At 38.6% G+C, this 23,436-nt stretch overlaps 1 protein-coding gene across 6 annotated transcripts in view; it reads left to right on the top strand.

Moving 5' to 3' along the window:
- Positions 1–549: 549 nt before the first annotated feature.
- The window catches only part of FYB1 (FYN binding protein 1), a 142,589-nt gene continuing 119,702 nt past the window's right edge, over positions 550–23,436 (top strand). For 2 of the 6 annotated variants that reach the window (XM_074357333.1, XM_010957153.3), the window contains exon 1: positions 3,781–3,878. In XM_074357333.1, coding sequence (XP_074213434.1) covers positions 3,876–3,878 — 3 coding nt within the window. In that variant the 5' untranslated portion in view covers positions 3,781–3,875. Of the gene's footprint in view, positions 850–3,779; positions 3,879–4,612; positions 4,741–23,436 lie in introns of those variants that run through there. The other 4 variants (XM_010957178.3, XM_010957162.3, XM_074357343.1 and 1 more) reach the window with 4 other exon arrangements.

Raw genomic sequence — 23,436 nt, 5'->3', positions numbered from 1 at the left:
GAATTGAATCTTCACTGAAATTGATTAATGTTATTTCTTCCCAGAGCATTGATGTTCTGAAAGGGTTAAGGCTTCCTTTCATCAAAAATAGAAAGTATAAGAGTGGAGAAAAAGATCTATTTTGTTTTCAAAACAAAAAGTGAAAGAGAAATAAGCCAAATCAAGGAACTACCCATTTCCTCCTGCACAACCTTCTAAAAGCACGCTTGTTCTTATCCTGCTTTCCTCCTGCTATTTCCATTTGGCTATTCCATATCTAGCCACGCAGGGAGTCTAGGATTTCCTTGAATTTCTATGAATCTATTTTGTGAGTTTGAGTTGTTCTTTCCTGGCACAGTTCAAATACATGTTGTTAAAAGGAAACAAGTTCACAAAATAATAAAATTTTAGCTGACCAGTTTCCTAGTCTGGAAACTTGGGGGTCACTTCACACTTTTGTGCTTTCATTTTATCATCAAAAAGCACCAGCATAGTGACCATCTCCGAGTGTTTGACAATATTTTAGCCAAGAGTTCTACTGCTTCCCACAAGAGACGGGCTTCCAAAGAGGCTGTACACAGGCAGAATTTGTGTGCAAACCATACGCTGCTTTCATCAGAGACTGAAAAAAGGCTTTAGAAAAATAAAAGCCACTTTAGAATCTTCAGGTGACAGAAGGAAGTATGAAAATTAATTCGCGCTGGAGGAGTTTCAGATCTAGATAGGGAGCAGAACTGAACGCAGCCAATATAATGGGAGAACCGTAAAAGGCAAGCCTATCGAAGAGCTTCATTTCGTGGTGCAGTCTGCAGGAGTCCAGGAAAAGGGGGACACGAGAGAGCCAGATGCAGAGAAGGCTTCCCGGAAGAGGTGAGACTCAACATCCCCCTGTTCTCCTGTCTCGGGGGTCTTGCCCAGGCATGCGAGTGTTCGGCATGTAAAGTAGATGATCATTTGTTTCTTCCCTAAAATGTTAGCCATTCAGGTTATAAAGCTGAAATCGTGTAAGAGCTGATAAGTATTTCTAACCCTCGCTGCCAACAATTTCAACCATGTTCCTTTTAAAACCTGATACAAATAACAATGACGATGCTTATAAATAATGATCAAGAAATAGTGTTACTTAAATTGTACGAAGTGTTCTCTCCCTCATCTTGTAAATTGAAGTTAAAAAAAAAAAAAAAATGAAGCTGGATTCACCAGACCTCCAATGTCTCTGGGCCCCACAGTCTCCACCTAGCTGTCACTTTCAGTGGGTACTACGGGGACAACCTCACTTTACCGTTGCCTGAACAAAAATAGTTCTCTCAATTGCAAATGTATGAAAAGAGATTTGAAGAATTATAACCACCTTTGCGTTCTCTTAACTTCTTCTCCCTTCCGCTAGCGGGAATAATTACAGTGCCCACATCATGAGGAAAAAATAACTTTATCTTCTTTAGATGGTATCATATATTGTGTGTCATCTCTCTTGCATTTCCTGTTTCATCTTCCTGCTCAAGGATTTACATACTTAATTGACTTCACAGGAAATGTCCTCACATACGTGATGTTTGAAATACACATTTTTTAAGTAGAATGATTATGTTCCAGAAACTAAAAATAAAAACTTATTGGTGGCTTACGGGCTATGGATAAGAGCTTCAGCCTGTTTTTCCTTAGCCAAAATACTTCTCTTAAATATGTTTTTGAGAGACTGCTGAATTTATAGCAATCACTAAAAATTACCTTAATCTGCATTTAGAACCAAACACAAATTGAAACAGAATGCAAATGAATAAATTGAAATTCAATGGTCTCTTAAGCAGAGACTTGTACAGTTAGCTACATTGTTAATGGAAATTGCTAGATTTCTGTTTATCGTGTAATTTTTGTCCAACTCACTGGCACAGAGAGAAAAAAATCTCAGAATGACCAAGAATAATTAATGATTACGTAGCGCATGGTGAAAATATGTTGATAAACTTAGTAGTAAACGCCGTCCCAGCATCAGGATTATTTGTACTGGCAAGTCTTGCCGGCTGATCCGTCCTCTCTCTAGTAGGAGTCACTTGCTCCTTTATTTCAGAGCCCAAACTCGCCTGCACCTTGAAACCACCTTTGGAACTTTAAAAAATACTGATGCCTGGGTTTCAAAACTAAAAATTGGTGTTTAATGGTCTGGGGTTAAGCCTGGGAACTGGGATTTTTAAAAGCTTTTCAGGTGCTCTTAATGTGCAGCCAGATTAAAAGCCTGCACCTTAGACCCTAAATTGTATTGTTCCAGCAGACAGTGGGTAAGAGGCTTTCCGGTTAAGCTGAAGAATGTCTCCATTTGAGGGTCTTCTTCCGGCAGTGATTTACGTCTAAAAGCACGCCTCGATCTCATCCTTGCCTCGCCTGGATCTCCTCCATTCATTCACTGATTGTCTGTTATGTGCCAAAGACGGTGCGATTTCAGGTTCCTGGCTACTCTCCTGGCTCCTGACTATCCTTAAGCCCCACACCTCTTTACAGGCTTCAAGGCACTCAGGTTTCTTTCCACTCCTGGAATATGACCCCTGCCCTGCCTTTCTTTCTCGTCCTGTCTATCCATATTTCTAAATACATCTTGATTTTGAAAAACATTTCACCTTAAGAAATAAATCATAGGGAACATCTTTTTAATGAAGGATTTTTATTGTCATGGTAGTTATTAGTATTAGCAGGGCATCTAATGAGAACATGTGGTGTCCCTCTACTAGGTTAACGCGGTAGTACATGCAAGATCTAGAAATTTGCAACCCAGAATGAAGGAGTCAGTTGCTTTTCCTTTACAATAGGACCCAAAGTGATCTTCTGCCCTTGAAATTACTTTAGTATCAGTTTATATATTCAAAATAAAAGAGACAAATCCCTTTCCTGGAATGTGTTCAGACAGGTACTACAGGAGATTGGTGGGAAATCTGATTAGTTCAGATCAAATATCATGTCCTTAACTGAAGAATATCTAGTTCACCAGTGTGAGAGACTGAGGCATCTGATGCTAACAAATATTACCAAAAAATTAGAACTCAGACTGACGTGTGCTTTAAATTTTTAATGAAATAAATAACATCCTATGTTAAGCTTATGAATATGACCACCATTTCAATATTAGTGAGATAGGTTTAAATATATTTGGAAGTGTTGATTAAAATTAGCATGATCCTTTTAGTCTTTTTAAGATTATAATTATATTTTTTAACAAGTATTACATACTCAAAATAAAAAGGTCAAAAGCAGGGGAAAGTGTTGCTCAAGTGGTAGAATGCATGCTCAGCATGCAGGAGGTCCTGGGTTCAACCCCCAGTACCTTCTCTAAAAATAAATAAACCTGATTACCTCCCTCCCACCAAAAAACAAACAAACAAACAAAAAGCAAATAAAATTAGATGCTGGTTTAAAAAAAAAAAAGAAAAGAAACTATTTTTTAAAAAGGTAAAAAAGTCAGCAAAGTACAAAACAGAATTATTGGAATAATACCGCCACAAAGTCAACCACTGTAACATTTTAGTGTGAGTCCTTGATAGATAGATAGATGGATCCACAAATACGTATTTTATACAAAACAGGTTAACAATGTACACAGAATTTACTATTCAGGCACTTTTTTTTTTTTAATTGTGTGTCAGTCTTTCAGATTTCAAAGCTTTACCTGTAGCTGTTCCCATATTATTAAAGTGTAACAACTGAAGAACCCTGGCCAGTTATACAAATGCTCTGAGGGCTGAGATAACATGCAAATAAACCTTATATATCAATGTGTGAAAACTGGACAGACCACACAGTTCAAAAAAGGAAGTTCACTCTGCTTAGCTAACTTGCGCATTCACTGTCCGAGTTACAGCATCTTCGGGGGCGCTGTGTGCCAGGCACGTCAACTCCTTTCAGTAAAAATGGTAAGTCGTAGATTTTATGACTCTCCTTGGTCTCCCAGCAAACATCTAATCTCTACATAGCTCGGAAAAGGGTGGGGGTGTTTTATGACCGGTCCGCCAAGCCTTTGGAATTTTTGCTTATCTCATCATTGTTCCATTTGCTAATAAAGCTGCTAAGGCTTTATTATACCAGTTGAGAGACTGTGGCTTCAGGAGTTCCCTTTTCTGATTCTAGCCTTCGGAATAGAGGAAGAGCTATGCCTTAAAGAAAGAAAAGCCGCGTTCTTTGTCTTTGCCTCTTAAGATGGTTGGGTGTTAGAACCAGCCGTGCAGTCGGGTTTCCTTTTGTGAGCACTCTGGAACCCTGAAGAGACCTCCAGTGACAAATATTGGGTAATGCTGCTGATGAGTGCCATTGTGACACCACAGTGAATTTTACAAAAGGAACTCTTTTGTTTAAAGAATTTTTTTTAATTTTAATTGAGAGTCAAACAAAATCCAAACAGTCCAAATCTTAGGGACCTGTGATGTTCCCAAAATTAGCTGAAAGTCATCATTTAAAGCTGGCTTACAATGGTGACTAGGTTCCCAGTTGTACCATTAAAAACTAGCTTAATCCGTAATGTAGCTGAGCTACAGCGTTAATATTCTGCTCTACGGTCTCCTGTCATTTCTCTGTGAAAGTGGCTGTGTTCTTACACATGTGGCGTTCTTAGGCTCTCAGAGACTAGAAGGGAGTCGACTTTCTATCCCACACACTCCTCCCCCACTCCCCAGCACCAGATGACTAGAGATTGGTTATCTGTCCTCTTGTTCTGGAGAGGATTACTTGCTTTGCCAGCTCCCAGTGAGAAGATGAGGACTGAGGCAATGACTCCTACAGGTACTCAGTGCGGGGAGGGAGTACATTGCAGGCACTGGAATAAACAGGGGGAAGGGTTCATGGATGTGTTTGTAGTCTGAGATCTCTTGAGCCAGAATAGGGAAAGCGCAGAGGTGAGAACTGTAATCTCACGATAGGGGAGAGCAGGAGAGGGAGAGGAGATGGGGTCAGACTTGCAGAGCCATGGGGAGAGGAATACCACAGCGGTGGAGGGAAGGGTGGCACGTGGACCTGCAAGGAAGGCAGTCCCATGTAAACGTGGGATTTACAAGTCCCTCTAGTGTTTCCAAACGGGGTCTTCAGATCCAGGATTCTTAGAAAAGAGCTTGACTTTAATTACCGATATCCTCTTCCACAATAAACGAGGGCACTGTGGTTGGCAGGATTATTTGGATTTTCTTACGGGAAACGAGATGATAACTAGCAGATCTGAGCGAACTCTGAATGTGGGGCACCCTTGCTCTTGAAGCCAATGGGTGTGGCGCTCCAGCTCCGCGTTTGGTAACTTCAGTGTCACTTCCTTAATTTTTGGATGCATTCCATCTGCACTTTCTTTCCTCTCATGTTTTTCTGTTTTTAAAACGGCATGATATGTTATGAAACAAATAACAAGCACTTATGAACTCACCACCCAGAGTTCACACAGGTTACCATTTTGCCGTAACATTGCCATTTGCCATCTTTTCAAAAAATAAAAAAGACAAATTGGAAGCCCCCTTTCTGTCCTTGCCAGTTCCACCCCCTCCCTCTGACAGCAGAGGCACACCTGCTCTGAAAGTGGCATCTCGCCTCCCAGCTGTGTTTTTATGTTTTTATTTCATCTGCCTGTATCCATAAGACGCCATATGATTCTGTTTTGCCTAGTTTTTTTTTTTTTTTAATGATTTCTACATTTGTGTTCTTTCACTTTATATTGGGGTGTTTTCAATATATATCCATTTGGATATTTGTAGTTCTGGTTCAACCTATTTTGAATTGCGTAATTATATTGCCATTTATTCATCTGTTCTCAAACATTTAATCTGTTGTCATTATTTTCAAATTTGAACAGTACTAGAATAAATGTTCTTTTGCATAGAGGGTCTGGACACCTTCAAATTTATTTGAATATTAGTAAATTGTTCTCTAAAATCATTGTAACAATTTACCTCTCACCAGCCTTGTAGGAGAGTTGCCATTTCTCTACACCATCCCTAAAACTTGTTATTGTCATATTTATTGGCAGCATTGAAAATTTGTCATATGCAAAACTTTACTTCATTTTTGCTTCAACTTGCCTGATTACTACTAAGATGGTGTGTGTTTTCGTAAGTTTATTGACTATTCAGGTAACTTCTTCTGTAAATTCTCCTCATGTGTTTTATCCATTTTCTTATGAATTATTTTTCATGTTGATTTATAGGAATTCCTTATATATTCTAGACATTGATTCTACATCAGTTACATGCATTGCAAATTTTATGCTCCAAGTTTAGGACTTCTTTTTTTTTTACTTTATTTTTTGGTGTCTCTTTTTTATACAAAAGTTTTAAATCTTAATGCTGTCAAATTTCAAAATAAGCTTTTATTATTAGAAGTACTTTTTAAAAAGTTCTTCCCTACACTTAAATATTAAAGCTATTTTCCTAAACTTTTCTCTAAATGTGTGGAATTTTTGATTTTCATGTTTAGGTCTTTAATAATCAGGACGTTATTTATATTTGTGAAGTGAGTAGGCATCTGATATAGTCCCAGTGGATAATCAATACCAAGTACTGTTTATTTTAGTTTGTCCTTTTCCCCTAGCGCTTTCTGATGCCTCTTTTTTCCATTTCCCATAAATGTGTGACTCTGCTTCTGGGATTCTAACTCTGTCATACCAGTCAATATACTTCATAAAATTTCATGTTTATCATTGTTTCTTACAAATCACTCTTCCACTCTGGATTCATCTATCTTCTCACCCGGTATCCATGCCCTTGCCTACTGTCTGACAATTTCTACAACAATTTTGTATTTGTTCTGTTATTCTCCCAAACACAAGAACCTAAACGTAGTGGAAATGCCCATTGAAAATAACCTTCCAACCCTATTTGTAGCTCTTAAAACTTCTGCCTGGAAGAGATGTGCTCCGCTTTCACTCACGTTTAATTAGCCAAAAGTTAAGTCACGTGGTCATGCCTCAGCTAAACAGGACAGAGATGGAGGGAGGTAAAATCCTCATGCATTCAGGGTAATGGCAGAGATGGGTACCCATTTAGAAGAAGAGTAATATTATACTCTACAATATAAATTGGTTTTTCAGACTTAACAGACTTACCCCATTGTTTTCCGACTTCTATTATTGCTGAATTGTGTGCTGGCAAGTCTAATTGTCATTCCCTGTAGGTGAAATTCTGTTACTCCTTTTAAGATGTTTCTTTATCTTCATGTTCAGCAGTTTTATTATGCCTCATAGAAATGAGAATTGATTTTTATTTATCCTGTTTGGTACTCAGGATAGCAATTTAAAGCAGGGATCTACAACATTTCTGTAAAAGAGCCTGATAGCATATATTGTAGGTTTTGTAGTTTTTGTGGTCTCTGCTACAACTGTTCAGCTGTTCCATTGTGGCATGAAAGCACCTATAGACAATGCATAAACAAATGAATGTGGTTGTGTTCCAATAAGACTTTATTTATAAGAACAGATGGCAGACTGGATTTGGCCCCCAGGCTGTAGTTGCTAATCCCTGGTGTAAAGCCTAATGATTTTCTTCAATTCCGTAAAATCTTCAGCCATTATTTCTTCAAAAACTATTACTGTACTATTTGTTCCTTCCTAGCTTTTTTGTCTAGAGTCCCTGTTAGGTAAAAGCTAAATAGACTCAGTCTATTAACTGCTCTTCCAAATTTATCTCGGTGCCTCTGTGATGAATTCTTAATCAGTTTATCAACTTCATCTTCCAATTCACTAAGTTTTCCTTCATCTGTGTCTAGGGTGACCAACTATTTCAGTTTGCCCAGCACTTTCCCAGTTTTAAGCACTGAAGTCCCATGTCCCAGAAACTTCCCAGTCCCAGACAGACCAGAAAAGTTGTTCACCCTATCTGTGTCCAATCCACATTTTATCCTATATATTGAGTTTCTGTTTCAATGATTAAGCTTTTATTTACAATTTTTAAAATTGATTTTGATAACCGCCTGTTCTGTCCTAATGTCTACCTATTTTTTTCTTCAAATATTTTTATACTCCCCTACAGATATTACTCATTTATTTTTTTCTTGATGTATCCTAAATTCTTAGTCATTTTCAGATGGTTCTATTATTCTAATTTAATTTGAGGTAAACCCATCTTTCAACTACTGATTTTGTTGGGTTTTATTTCTTATTAATTGTCTTCTGTCTGTATGTTGGAATTTTATATGGTAGACCCATTCTGAGAAGGTTTTGTTGGTTGATTGCTTGATTTTCTCTTTCTACCTGCCTTCTCTCCTTCTTCCTGAGGACTCCAGCCCAGAAGGAGGTCTATATTGACAACTGATCCAGGCGCACGTGTAGCATATTCATTACTAAGTCAACTGGCATCTTGGCCCAGGTCCTGATTCTACTGCTGCATCTAGCCCAGTATTTCTCAACTTCAGCACTTTGGTGCATTGTAGGATGTCTAGCCTCACCCACTAGATGTTGGTAGCACCCCTGCCCCCCTCATTGTGACAACACAAAGCATTTCAAGATATTACAAAGTGTGTTTCCCCCCTCCACTTCCTGTGTTCTCTTCCTCAGTCGAGAAAGGCTGATTTATCCCAAGGTAATTCTTAAGGGCTGATCATTTGGTCTCCTTTCATGGTGCTAAGGATGGGGAAAAGCCTATCTGTCCCTGCTCTAGGTTTCGGTGAGTGACTCTCTAGCTCAGGTTTTCAGGTTACGTTATAGGAGCTGAACTAACCAATACTTCTTCACCCTGAACCAACAGCTCGCCTAGCCAGCCCTCTGGTCCTCCATTCTCACTCACAGCTTTGTGTTTCTATTCTGTTTCTGATATAGAATGGTGAATTTCTTTTTGAGTGTAACTGTCTTTACATTTTCTCATCTTGTGTTCTAGCATTGACACATGGTTAGGTCAGTGGGAGGGTGACAAACTTTAGTTTACTGAAGAAGTTGATTCCTCTTCTCTATCTCTTTTCCCTCATTTCCCTTTAGCTTCATATCTTTCCTTCTTTTCTTCCCTCACCCTTGATCAGTGTCATTGGATACATCAACAAAGTAGAAAAAATGTGTCAGCATTAGGGTCGATGAGATACTGGGAGGTCTCTATTACTACCCCCATCCCTATCCAGTTTATTAAGACAGTGGTTCTTGGGGAGGGGTGAGGGTGTAGCTCAGTGGTAGAGCACATGCTTAGCATACACGAAGTTCTGGGTTCAATCCTAGTGACTCCATAGAAACAAACAAACAAACAAACAAACCTAATTACCTCCTCCTACAAAAAAAAAAAAAAAAAAAAAGACAATAGTTCTCAAAGTGTGGCCCATAACCCAGGAGCATCAACATCTTTGAACTGGAAACTTAATGGAAATCCTTGGACTCCACCCAAGACTGACTGAATAAGAAGTTCTGGGATTGGGACCCAAGTCACTTGTGTATTAACGCACCCCTAGGTGATTCTGATGTGTGCTTGAGTCTGAGATCCCCTGCACTAAGGCTTAGGTAGAAGTTTTGATCAGTGTTTCCCAGTCTGGAGCACATTGGAATTGCCTGTTTAACCACCCACGGAGTTGCTGATTCAGCTGGACTGCCTGGGGTTCAGGTACTTTTTTCTTTTCAGCTCCTCAAATGATTCAAACATCCAAAGTGTGCTTTTAGTTATTCATTTACTGCTTAACCCATTTTGATGATCACTTATGCCAAATCTTACCCAATGTTTTGGAAACTCTAAGTGGAAACTGATAAACTTTTAGTAAATAGAGTTTAAAGTGAATTTAGGTTTTTTTTTTTTCACATTGGGACCCTTTGCTTTATAGAACTCACTTTTTCCCCAAAATCCTATATGTTCTTTAAAATATTAATTCAATAAAAATTAACTTTTTTAATTAAAATTTTCAGAATTTAACTATATGCCTTTTAAAACCACTAGAGGAATTGTAAAATTAGAACTGAGAATCACTGGCCTGTTGTCAGATTTGAACTACATAAACTGATAAGCCAACAATAAATTCAATCCTTATGTAAATCTTGGCAGAGATCAAAAAAAGTGGAGTCAAAATAAACATCGGCTGAATTTGTTCTATGACAGACATTTAGTTGAAAGGATTCATGTGAAATCTAGTAAAAACATTTTAATAGATAGACATTTGGGATGTTTAACCTATGTGAATACATTTTGATTTGTCAATGTATAGACATAGTCCAAAAGAACTACTGGCAACTTTATTCATTACAATTTTGAAAGAAAAGTAGTTGAGTTTACTTTACCGCAAGAGGACATTCACCCGAAAGAAGCTAATTTTATCATGTGTACCCACAACTGCATGAGACAGCATTTCAGGGTTGGGTGGAATTTTTACTAGCAGAACAAGCTATTCCAACACAGTAAGTCTGAGATGCGCACTGTTTAAATTAATTCCCTAAGAGGGTGGAGCTGGGGGTGGGGGGAGTTTCCAAACTATCTGTTGTTGATTATCAAGCAAACAAAGAAAAGACTGTGAGGGTGGAATTGTTGTAACTTCTCATTTCTAAGCCAGGTCCACCTGTAGCTACTGCATGCACAAAGCATAGATGGTTTTAATACGCAATAGATGTAAAAGTTAGCCAACCTGAGCAAATACTGATTGAACTTGTTATAAAGCAGGGCAAGGAAAGAGAGAGGAAGTCTCAGAAAGTAGACCAAATAAGCATGTCTTCGTGGCTAATGGGCTTGAAAAGCCAGATATAATTTCTGTACATCTTGACCCTTCCATGTCCCCGTTTTTCGCACTGTTCTTCCCTTCCCCTGTCACTCCTTCTATTTAATTTATAAGCCACCTAGACTCCCCCCCAAAAGTCTGCCAGCACCTTCCTGAGAAATGACACTACATCTACTCTTTGATCAATGAGAAAAGTGGTTTCTCTCTTCTTTGAGTTCATTACAGGCAGGTAGTCAAGCCGTCAGAGGTGGGGAACTATTGCCTTCTTGAGCAAGTAACATGCAAAAACTAAAAACATACCACATCTTTGCGTTTTAATATCGGTGCTACTGTTTCCATTGTTAAGGTCTGTATCTAACTAAGAGGCTATAAATACTGCATCCATAAATACTTTTAATTAAAGATTCTATTTAACAGTGTACTCTTTTAGTTATCCTAATAAGTGTGTGCCTTTAAGTGTCCTAGACCCACTTTGTCTAAAAAGGGAGCTGTGGTTAAAATGCCGGGCTCTTGGAACCATAGGCTGGGGCTGGAAGCCTTGCCCTGACTGTCAGTTCTGTTTTCTCAAGTTCCCTGGGTCCTTCTGCTCTTCCTTGTTGCCTCCCCACACGGAGCCAGGTCAGTCTCTGCTATTAGACCCACCGGATTATCTTACAGGAGATGCCCACTTTTTATGCAGCCTGCTTGGTTCCTGGAAACATTGAAGCTGGTGACCCCAGATCAGATAGGTTTTCCTTTCTGGCTTTTACATCCTATGAGTTGAATAAATTACACAGTTCTGGGTGTACAGAAACAGGGTAAGCTTTCATAAACTGCCTTCTGGTTAGGCAGCTGATTTGAGACATGTTTGGATTGGAAGCAGTGTTCAGATATGGAAAATGAGATCAGACTTTAGTGCATAACAACCTGCTGGAAGGTTCTGGACTAGTGTGTGTGTACAAAGGGACTTGGCGAGTGTTAAAATTTAATATCAAATAAGATATTGGTGTCTGCAGCTCACTTTGCAGTGCATCAGAAAACAAAGGCATGTGGGTAAATGCATAGATATAAAGCAAAAGGAAGAATAGCAAAATGCTAGCAATAGTAGAATCTGAGGGGAATGTATTTTGGGTTCACTCTCAATTTCAACTTTTGGATATGCTTGCAATTTTTCATAATAAAAAGTGGGGTGAAAAGTTTGTGTCAAATAGACTGGACAGACAGAGCTGGGGATTTGAGTATAATACTCCATTTTCTATATTCTTAACCAGTGCGTTTATTTATACAGCTTCCATTTATCCACTGAGATATTGGCAAAAAATATTTTTCCCTCTAAATGTCTATAGCTTTGTCATTTCCCCTCTTATAAAAATGGGATGCATGATGATGATGGATGTTTTCCAAAAATACAGGAAAATGTAGAGAATGTAAAAATCCTACCATCTGAAGAAAACAGTTAGCATTTTAGTATATTTTTCTAGACATATCACTAGAGAGAGTGTAAGAGCTTCCGTGTGTGTCTCTTTTCACTATACTTTTGCTACGTCTCCATTTTCCGCTCTGCCCAGCCAGCTCTGACCCTTCCTTTAATGCATGACTCCAACTTTCTTCCTCCAAGAAACATTCCACTTTTCCCTCTTGCCCCACTCTTAATCCCCTTTGACTGGCCAAGTCCTGTTTTCAGCAATTGTCTTGTCAATCAATGCCTCGAAATTCTCATCAAGCACCTTTAGCATTCAAATGCATTTCCCCCTCTCCAACCCCTGAATTATTTTGCATTCCACCATGCTAACTTGCATACCCCAAGATGCCAATGCATGTTTGCTATCAGACTCATAATTTTAAAATAGCCTAATCTAATCAAGGCAAACTGCCCTCCTGATTTAATTGGTAACTACATAGTTTAAAACAAAGTGCTCGCTTGAGACAGAAACGCCAGTCCATTTCTGCTAAATTATGGGAAACACAAAGATTATAACAGAGTTCTTATTTCAGAAAATATCGTTTTATCTTGGATTTTGTCGTTGACATTTCCCAAGGATTCATAATGAGTGATTAGCGCAGTCTGGGAGAAGCAGGGAAGGTTCGGGCTCCCTAGATGGGTAATGGCAGTGTTTAAGGATATTTTTATTTCATGGAAATAAAACTAGATTTTGATTGTTTGAGAACAAAAGAAAGTATTCTTTACTCATATTTGAGAGTTATCTTAAATACATCTACTTCAAAGATCTTCCATGAGTTCAACTTTTTGCACTGTAAATTTTATAAATGATTTCCTCATTTTATAGAACTATCTTACTCCCATTTAAATTTTTCAAGGACTTTCAAAGAATAAATTAATAGACTAGATTATTTGGGCAATAAAAAGTGTACTTTTCTTCAGGACTAGAAAAATGGATTGTTTCTTCCTCCTTCACTGTCTTGAACTCTATCAAGGTTTGAATCACTTTTCAGACTTTTTATTTGAGGGATAAGGAATATTATAACAATGGCTAACATTTTACTCAGTCCTTCCTATAAGCCAGACACTGTTGTGTTAATAAATATCAATTCATTAAATTCTCACCACCCTGGGAGATACTCTAATTTTACTCCATTTTATGGATAAGGAAACCAAAGAAGGCTAAATAATTAGCAACCACAAAGTAAGTGGTAGAACCAAGATCCAAACCCAGACTGGCCTCAGACCCTGTGCCTAAACCATTCCCTGGGCTGATTTTCTAGGCTACAAAGACAGGCACCATAGTAGCCTAGAAGTGGGGCACGATGGGCATTTGCTGTCTCATAAACTTGGTGTGAGTCTGTCTCTATCTCTCCAAGTGGGTATTACTAGGTTAGTATCAGATTACTAGTTAACGGTGCTAAATTGATGCTATTGAGCTTTTCTCTTAAGATCTATGCTTTGATCTCTTATTAAAAAATCAGAATGAATTTATGTTGGTTGATTTCTACTTGCTTGCCTGTTCTCTAGTGCACAGCAGAATTTTCTTCTTTTTGTGTCTTTTATTCAAAATACATTAAAGGAAATCTGAAAAGAAAAACAGTTCACTGTCATAGCTATTTCTCTTATATGACCTTTCAATCTTCATCTACATATATATATATATTTATAGGTTTTTTAAAACGTAATTTTCATAGCACTTTTTTTCACTTAAGGTCAATTCATAAACATTCTTCTACATTGTTACCTGCTGTTTATAATCCTTTTAATGATTATAACACATTCCATGAAGTTAGATATTTTGGCTGCTGCTTGGATTTTTCCAATTAGAAAAATTGGCAATAAACATTTTCATATGTTTAATTGATGGTTGTTTTCTTAATTTGGATGATTTCCTTAGAGTCCTAGAGGTGATTAAAAAATGAAATTTGTTATTATTTTATGGATATATACACTGATAGAATGAGAGTTTTCATTTTTCAGCTTAATTACTTAATTAATAAAAATAACATTCAAGAGCCATTTTAAATAAACTTTATTTAATTACTGTTAAATTGAACACTTTCAGTTACATTAGGATAATATTTGAATTACCTCTCACATGGGATGTATAGACGTGTGGGGGTGGAGAGATATCTATTGACACTTAATGATAATCTCATATTTAAATTCTTAATTTAGAATATATTAAATTTTGACCTCATTTGTGCAATTATTTTTGCAAAGTGCATTTGCTTTCCATTTATTTTATCACTGTTGTCTGCTGTTGTGTGACAGGTTCTTATATGAGTTGGTCTTCTCTGTTGTAAACTCTTTAAAAATCAGCACCTTTTGGGATAACCACTGTAGTTCATACTCTGCTGATTTTTCTCCTTAATTTTATAGTCTATTTGGAATTTACTTTGACTTCTGGAAGGAGTTCAATGTGAAGTTAAAATGATGTCTATTTGGGTAGTCTCCTCTCTCATTTTTATTGTTTTTAGATTATTATATATTATGGTTCTCTTTTGAACCATCTATATCTTATTTTTATATCACCATATCTTTTCCATTATTATTTTAGAACATATTCCAGTATCTAATAGGGCTAATCTCCCTCATCCCTTCCATCATTACTCCTCTTTTTCACAATAGTCGTTGATGTTTTTACCCATGTATTTTTCTAAGTAAAGTTTATAATTTTTAAGTTCTTCAGACACTATTGTTGTGATTCTGATCGTCACATCATCACTCTTCTAATGTCAAAAAAAAAAAAAAAAAAAAAGACTAGTGTAGATGGTACCCAGGTTTCCTTTTTAGTATAGCTCTGTGTAAAGCTCAATTTACTTTCCATACTTCACACTTTAGAGATGTTCCCACCTACTCAGGTGGCCCGAGACAGTCTCAGGAGGACTTTTCAGGTCAGGGCAGAGTCTGGCCAAAGAGTGGAGAGCAGCCCCTGCAGAAGCACAGTCATCCCTCAGTAAAACTCTCGTGCTGGTTAACACTATATTCTAGTCTGACCTAGTGAGCCAATTGGTCGCTGGGGATAAAGGAGCTCTTACTTTTATTTTTGTTGTTATTATTATTGCTGTTGTGTTATTGTCATTCAACCTCACTTTTTCCTTCACAGGGTTTAGAGAGGTAACTGTAGTTTGAAGTGTTCAGAAATGTGTGTTCCTTAGATTTCCACGTTCTGCTAAAGTAATTCCTTCAGGAACAAATACCAATTCTTCTTCTCTCGTGAAATACTCTTCAAAGCCACAAGCATGTTTTTGTCAGTTTTTCCATATTTTAAGACAAAATTTTAAACAACAAATCATGCAAATTTTGAGTGAGTTATATTCATCCATTCGGAATGTAGAATATTTTCCTAATATAAACCTCTTCAAAGGTGGCTATAAATAATCACTTGAAACTCCTCCATTGAAAGGGTGACTAATCCTTTGACCATTAAATTGTGAAACGGAACACTCCCAAATCATATGATTCTATCTTAAAGCTGTTACTGTTTATTTATTTATTTATTTTTTATTGAAGTGGCTTCAGGATAAAACATTTATATGCCTCCAGGGTGGTTATTGCATAAAACTCCAGGGTCCCTTGTGTTAAGTAATCCATACCCTAAAATCAGAATACATTACATTTTAAGAGGTTATCCAGCCACTTTCCAACACTGACAGCATGAAGCTCATCCAAGAGGTTTGCAGAGATCACCTCATGAAAGACTGGATAAAAGCTCACCTACCCTTCACCCCGACAAATAGAGTGATTGCTGGACCATATAATTTACAAAGGCAGATTCGAAGGACCCTAATTGTCTCCTGCTTTTAAGCAATCTTAACACGTAACATACACACACAAAAAAAAACCCAAGGACATGAAAAGTCATAGCTATCACTCCACTTAAGCATATTTTTAAAAAGGAGAGTCCTGATACTTTGGTAGTAATACATTTAGTTTTGTTTTATGAAATCTACTCTGGAAAACATTCCAAAAATGCCTTGTTATTGCCAAACTTAATGGAATCTTTTTAGTCTTCTCAATAGGACTTGAAAGCCTTCCCTTGACTTCTGTGACATCATCCTTCCCTGGTTTTCCTTCCTTTTCCTGTAACAACTCCTTCTCAGTTCCCTTTGAGCCCATGCCTTCCATTTTGTTAATACTCAAGGCACCATCGCTTGCCTCCCTCTCACTCTGCCTGTCCTCCCTGGGTACTCTCTGTCACTCTTCAGGCTTCAGCTATGACCCTCTGGTAATGACTCACATATGTGGCATCTCAAATGCCACTTGACCCAAACTGAAGTCATCATCCTTCCCCAAATCTTTTCTTCTTCCTATATATCATATAACCTGGTGCAGCCAAGATAGGGTCACCACCATCTACCCAGTCACCCAAGCTTTCTATGTTGTTTTATATTCCTCCCTACCACCTGACTTAAAAGCACATCCACATTCCCTTGTCTCCAACCATATCCAACAGGCTTCATTCAGAATTCAGGCCCTTATCCTCTTTGAGCAGACTATTAGAGTCTTGCATCTCACACTCCTTAAATCAATCTTTAGTCTCCTCCTAGAATGGTCTTTCTAAAGCACACATCTAATTATGCAGCTTTCTGGCTTCAAACCCTTCAGGGTGCTCCGAGTGGCCTAGTGCAGGGGTCAGAAAACTGGTCTGTGGGCTGAATTCAGCCCACTGTCAGTTTTCACAAGTAAAGTATTACCAAAACATAGTCACCCTCATTCATTTGTGTGTTGTTTGTGGTTGATCTCAGGCTACAACAGTAGAGTTGTATGGTTTCAGCAAGTACCATGTGGTCCCAAGTGCCAAAAATATTTACAATCAGTCCCTTTACAGAAAAAGTTTGCTCATGCCTGGCCTAGTGGATAAAGTCTGAACTCTGTGGTATGATGTGGAAGACCTCCATTCTTTGGCTGCAACCTCTACTTCCAGCTCACCCTTAGCTCTAGCCACACACTCCTTAAAACTCACGCTCTAGCAGTACTGTCTGCTTGCAGTTCCCCAGCACTGAACACCAGAAATTTCTGCCATGATGGAGATGCTATGTGCCTGCGCTGTCCGGGGTGATAGCCTCTAGCCACCTTGGCTACTGAGTGCTTAAAATGTGACTAGAGAAACTAAAGAACTAAATTTTAAATTTTGTTTTAGTTTTGATTAACATAAACCTAAACAAAGTCACGTGACTAGTGGCTACCACATTGGCAATATCGTGCTAGACTATGTCACCAACACTATCTTTGTTCACTCTAAGGGGAATATTTAAAATATTTAGAATACCTTGTCCACCTGGGAAGCAGTCACATTCCAACAGTTAGCTTAAGGCTCACTTTTTCTAAGGAGGCTTTTCCGACTCCTAAGGCCTGGTCTCCCCACAAAGAACTGGGTATCCAGGGTGGGAGGGAGGGTATAGCTCAGGGGTAGAGCACATGCTTAGCATGCACGAAGTCCTGGGTTTAATGCTCAGTACCTCTGTTAACAAGCATGCCAGAGGTCCTGGGTACCTCTGTTAACAAAAAAAGAAAAAGAAAAAAGAAAATAGCCCCAAAAAAGGAGTAGGGATGGAATTCAGTATCCTCACTGTGCCATAGTATTCCCAGCATTACCAGGATTTTTTTTTTTTTTTAACTCTGATCTCTCTCTGCCAACCAGAATAGCAGTCCCTGAATGCAGATCCTTGTCCAACTGGCGTCTGCTTTAAAAGCCCCTAAACCAGTGCCTGGTTTGTGCCAGAAACTTAATAGTGGTCAAATAGATTAATTCCACTTTCAAACTTCTTTTTCAACATGCAAGTCTCTTTTCTTCACTTGTAGTCCTCTGAAAAATGAAGAATAACAGCTAAATGTCCTAGTAACCCCTCTCCCCCTGTCTCCCACCAGCAGACGTTGACTCCTCTCTGGGAAAAACAACTGATTACAGTCCCCTCAGCAACCTGATTGTGTCCACACATTTTAAAGTTCACTTTCATAATAGCATCTTTGAGACTTAGAGTCAGAAATGCCACATTCCTCTAAAAGTAATGAGGAATCCATGACCATTCTGCCAACCTACTTGTTTGACCTCTACGAAATTTGTTAATTCTGCCTTTTTTGAGAACACACTGGTTACTTGTAGCTTATGTCACCCCTTAGCTACTGCGGCTAACTTGTTTTGTATTTAGTCACAGCAACTTTTAATATTATCTAAATTAAGGACGACAGGAGACTCTAGAAGCTAAATGTGTTGAGTTGTGCGCGTGGCACAAACAACAATCAGAGAAGCCAAAAAAAGTCAGTCGGTTTCTGAGAATGTTGGCGGATCTGCCCAGTCAGGTGGGTCTCAAAGCTCACAGCGTTCGGGGTTTCAAAGCAAAGCTTCCACACACTTCTTTTTTGAAGTTCCAACTTAAATATTGACAGTTTTAGGACCTCCTTACTGCCTGTGTAGAATGCAGAACTCTTTAAGATAAATCACTTCAAAACGCTATACACTTTCTCAACACTGACATGTTCTAAATTGTTGCAGTTTAAAATCAGATGATTTTAATCCATCTCAAGTGGTTCTTTGGCTCTAATATCTTGTTTATACCCTAATATCTTATCTCTGTAGGATCAGGAATATAGAGGAAAAGGCAAAAATAATGAGTGATGAGGGCTCGATCAGATTCCGACTTCTTTACCAGATCACATCTCTTTCACCCTCCTACCAAGTAGTCAGTGTTCCGTACACAGACTCCTGGAATCAGCTGTCTGATGGATTAGCACAATGGATGTAAACAGTCTCCAGAGCCAGACACTCTTGTTTGTAAGTCCAAGTTCTACCCTTTGCTACCTGCGTCACCTTGGGCAAGCTGTCTCCCCCTCTGTAACATGGGGGCAATGACAACCTCTCCCCTCTGGGTGCCGATGATCAAACGAGCCAACGGTGCAGAAGCACCTGGTACTGAGCCTACCACAGAATAGGAGCTCACAGAATATTGGCCATTTTATTTGTCTTATTTAAAACGCTCAAACCTCAAATGTAAATGCTTTCACAACCTTCATTTAAAATCAGAAAGCTTTTGATTCCCTTCAAAACCATTTTGAGGGGCTCAAGTTTCTTACTAAAAAAATACCAATAGCATACTTTCCAATAATGCATAGAAGCATCCAGGGTTTCTTGGGCGATGTGGAAGAAGGAACAAAAAAAAGCAGGGAACTTGAATAGGAAGCTTTGAGTTTGGGAAAGTGAATGATTGTTGTGGAATGCTTCCACCGGACTCCTGACCCACCCAGAGAGTGTCCAGAGAGTGGAGACTCCCTTAAATAGGAATCATTTTCCTCTTGTTACACATGAGCTACCAAAGAGGCTTGCTTTGACTTCCAAGCTGCTGGACCAAATCCCCAAAACCTCAGTAAAGGAAAACAGGCTCTCAGGAAAAATACAGGAAAGTGCACCCAGAGCTTAGAAAAGGAAATATTGCCAATTCAACTTTCACATGTTTATAAGTCCAAGCTTTTCCTGGCATATACTAGATACTCAATAAATGTTTGGTAAATGACGTTTGCTAAAATTAACCATGGGGATGTTTATTTCCCCCATGTAATATATTAAAAGATAGTAAAATATCACAGTTGACATATTTTTAAAATGCCTATAAATATATTTCTCGGGTAAGAAATGTCCAGTGATATTAAATTAATTATTAATAATTATTTAATATTAAATATTAAATGATAGTTTATAAAAGCAATGTTTTTATTCCTTTATTTGGGGAGAGTTTTCCTCTTAAATCATAGTTCATATCATTTGGGATACTGACCTAGAGACATGAAGCCAGTTTGTTGAATTGAGCCAAAACTAAGACCATTTAGCCCTTTTGAAACTAACTGATAATCTTAGAATAAGAGCTTAAGGCAAATAGAATATTGGACTCCATTTGCAAATACAAACTCAAGATTTCATCATGTGTCAAAATTATGTGGGGATAAATTTTTCATGCATATGCTATGTAATGATGTTGAAAATATTATCAGTTGTGCAGAGCCAAATAAAAACACACAAAATAGAAAATCTTTTACATATTTCAAAAACCAGTGTCTGGGAACTATAATTCATTAGGCAGGATAGTGAACATTTTTGAAAGCCATCTTTCTGGGGCGCATTTAAACTTTAAGACAACATAGGCCTTGTCCCACATTGACACAACTCTATGAGGTAGGTACTATTCTCATCCTCATTCCCATTTTCAGATGAGGATATTGAGGCTCAGAGAAGTAACTTGGCTGAGCTCTCACAGCTAATGTAGACCCAGGCCGTCTGGCTCGGAGGTCCAGGCTCTAAAGCTCTGTTACTCTGCCTTGAATGGGGTGACAATGTCTCCATTCTGTCCCTTGTCCCACTACTCTGACCATCTTTTCCCTTCAGTTTATCTGAATTCATAGCATATTTTTAATAACTGAATAATACTCCATTGTCTAGATATACTCTAAGTTGTCTACCCTTTTCTCTATCTGTGGACTTTGAACTTATATTTTTTTTACTACGAAAGCCACTTTCAACTCTCAGAACAATTGCCTGGGTGACATAAGAGAGGAACCACATGAAAGAGTGTGTGGACAGTATAATTTGGAGCTCTCGTGGGAGGATATATTTTCATTTCCTCTCGGAAAGAGTTGTGTGATAGGTGCTCAGAGGGGTTAGGATATTGATGTGAAAAAATTGGCTAATCATTTGAAGTTACCATTATGATAAAAAAATGAAATTGGCAGGCAATAGTCCCAAGCTGATTTGTAATCCTATAATTATCTTTGTTGTATAATATATGCCCATGCATTTGTTAGTTATCACACAAGGGAAAAGATAGTTCTTATACTTGGACTTTAAAAATTACAATTTCATGATTAAGGAGTTACAGTGATGAACTCATCAGATGACACTGTGTTTGGGGCCTCTCTTTGCCCCTGGAGTCCTTTCCCCTTGCCTCTAAGCTTCACCTCCTAATTTAGAGCCTTTCTCGTTTTTATCCCCTGGACCACCCCAAGCAGAGGCACACTGCTTTTCTTTTTCTCCCTAGATTAGGCATGGACAAGGTAAGAAAGGAAGGGGGAAAAGCCATTTTCTCTCTCACCTTGGCATGCAGCATTGCTTTGAAATTTCTAAAGAAGTAGAATACTTCTAGTAGAACTGAATGAAACAGCCCTCTCCAAGTCTTAGAGGTAGTCTTCTCTGAAGAAAGGTCTTCTAGTCGCTAATAGCTCTGCTTGTCAAGCTGTCCAGAAGCCTGTCCCTCCTCATCCTGCCCAGACATCCCAATCCAAGAAGCCTCTTCTCTCAGGAGCCCCTAAATGCGACTTCCTGCTCTGCCCTCTCTTCTAAGGGGCTGTTGGGTCATGTGAGACCATAGTGAATTCTCAGCTAGAACCCATTCAGAAATTCACAGGAATAACCCATCTAACTAACCATCATCTTATTCTCGCTTCTTTCTCAGAGAAACAAACCTGATAAATTCCGTTCTCTATGTGCTCTGCCTCACCCACCCACAGACGCACACACAAACACTGACAAATGTTCATTAACCTCTTCTTTACTAGTGTAGACATTTACATTTATGACCATATGGCTCACTTTGAGTTGGGAAAACATTCCTTTGAAATTTAGAAGGACCTCCTTCAATTCATGCACACACATACACTTTTTAAAAATTAAATTTTTTAAAAAAAATTAACTCTGGATTTCAGCATTTGATGACTTTAAGAAAATTGTTGAAACACGTTGAAAAGAAAAACCTCGGGCCCACCAAGGAGAGTGGGATTATTTCAACCAGAGTTGGGGAAAAAAACAACAGTGAATTGATTTAACACTTGCTGGATTATGAAACAACATGTAAGAGTTCAGAAGGCTCTTAGCAGCATATCCTCAGGATAACAGAAAACGGGGCGGAGGAGAGAGAAGGGGAGAAATACGTCCAAGAGAGGAACATAATGCAAAATTCTTGGCCTGATAAAAACTTCCCTTTGGGCCTTAATGTAAATATACAAGAGAATTGCACTTTAAATTCTCTGAATGTGGTTATAAATAGGCGCCCTCTAGCAATTAAGTGTAGCAGGAACAATTCAGACAAGTCAAAACGATAAGGCTCCTTTCCAAAGCACCTATTTTTCAAACACGGTAGTTTCTCACTGGGAAGTGTTCTGCATTTTATGCCACACTGGGAATGGCGCCCCCTAGGGTTGTGCAGGGCACATTCAACTCAACCTGTTCCTTGGCCTGCACAGAGCCACCCTTAAAAATGAGGAGATGAATGAATGAATGAATGAATGAATAAATAAATAAATAAATAAATAAATAAATAAATAAAGTGGAGCCACACCCTCCTTGCTTAACCTGGACCTTATCTCCTTCCCTTCTTACCACCTCTCCACCACTCTTTGCGGAACAAGAGAAAAGGGGAAGTGGAAAGAGAAGGAGGTGGAAGTCAGTGGGAAATTGGAGGGAATGCACGTAGCTCCAAAGCCTGGGAGTGAGCCTGAGGCTCATGTCCCCTTCTACCCCATCTCCCCCAACAAGTCTGGGAGACCCCGGGGTGGTGACACTTCATTTAGAGTGCTCCATTTCCGCCCAAGGCTCTGCAAGCAACCTGGGCTGACCAGTAAGGCATGGTGGCATGTGCAGAAGTCTTCAGCGCAATCCAACACACAGCAAAGTGGTTTTCACCTGTTAGAGAAGAAGTGGTTTGAAAGCCGAGCTGGTAAATAAACTTAAAGCCGCATTCTGATACCCTCCCACCTTTCCTATGCGCTTAAAAGAACTTTCTAAACATTGCTACTTCATTTTCATTTGTTTAATTATTCTGGAGAAGCCACTAGATCCACTTTGTGCTGATCTGATGGAGGCTGTTGGAGAAATCACACACGGATGCTTAGAGGGCTGGAGAGTTCCTTTTTTTCCCTCCCTGCCCTGTGGTAACACTTCCGTGTTTGACACAGAGACTTCATTGTCCTCATCCAGCTTTCTCCTGACACAATAGCCACTCTTTATTGTCCCTTCTTCAGTTGGCAGGTAGGCTGGTCCACAAAAGTAATGCAAACACACTGATCTTGGCTTAATTAAATATTGTGATTTTTGTCAAGTTAAAAGTGAATCATTTAAGAGAGATCCAAAGGAAGAAGCGAAAATGGCACTAGCAAAGGACATAGCATTCTCTTTTTCCTTTTCAGACTTTCTTAAAACTTATGTAAATGTATATATTACAGCTGTGCGGTGTCACGTCCATTTGCATTGTTGGGTGTACTTGTTTATTTGTATCTTCTTAACTTAGCGTCAACAAATCATTCTGAATCTTGATGGTATCCACCAACATTTTAGCTATTCCTCCCATATTTGTATGATTTGTAAATATCAGAATGCTTCCATATCTTTGGCTAAGATGAAGATGGAAAGAATTAATAGATCA

Source organism: Camelus bactrianus, chromosome 3 (assembly GCF_048773025.1).
Source record: "Camelus bactrianus isolate YW-2024 breed Bactrian camel chromosome 3, ASM4877302v1, whole genome shotgun sequence".
Classification (NCBI taxonomy): Eukaryota; Metazoa; Chordata; class Mammalia; order Artiodactyla; family Camelidae; genus Camelus; species Camelus bactrianus.
Note: the sequence above shows the minus strand (reverse complement) of the source record. Positions and strands in the feature narration are given on the sequence as shown.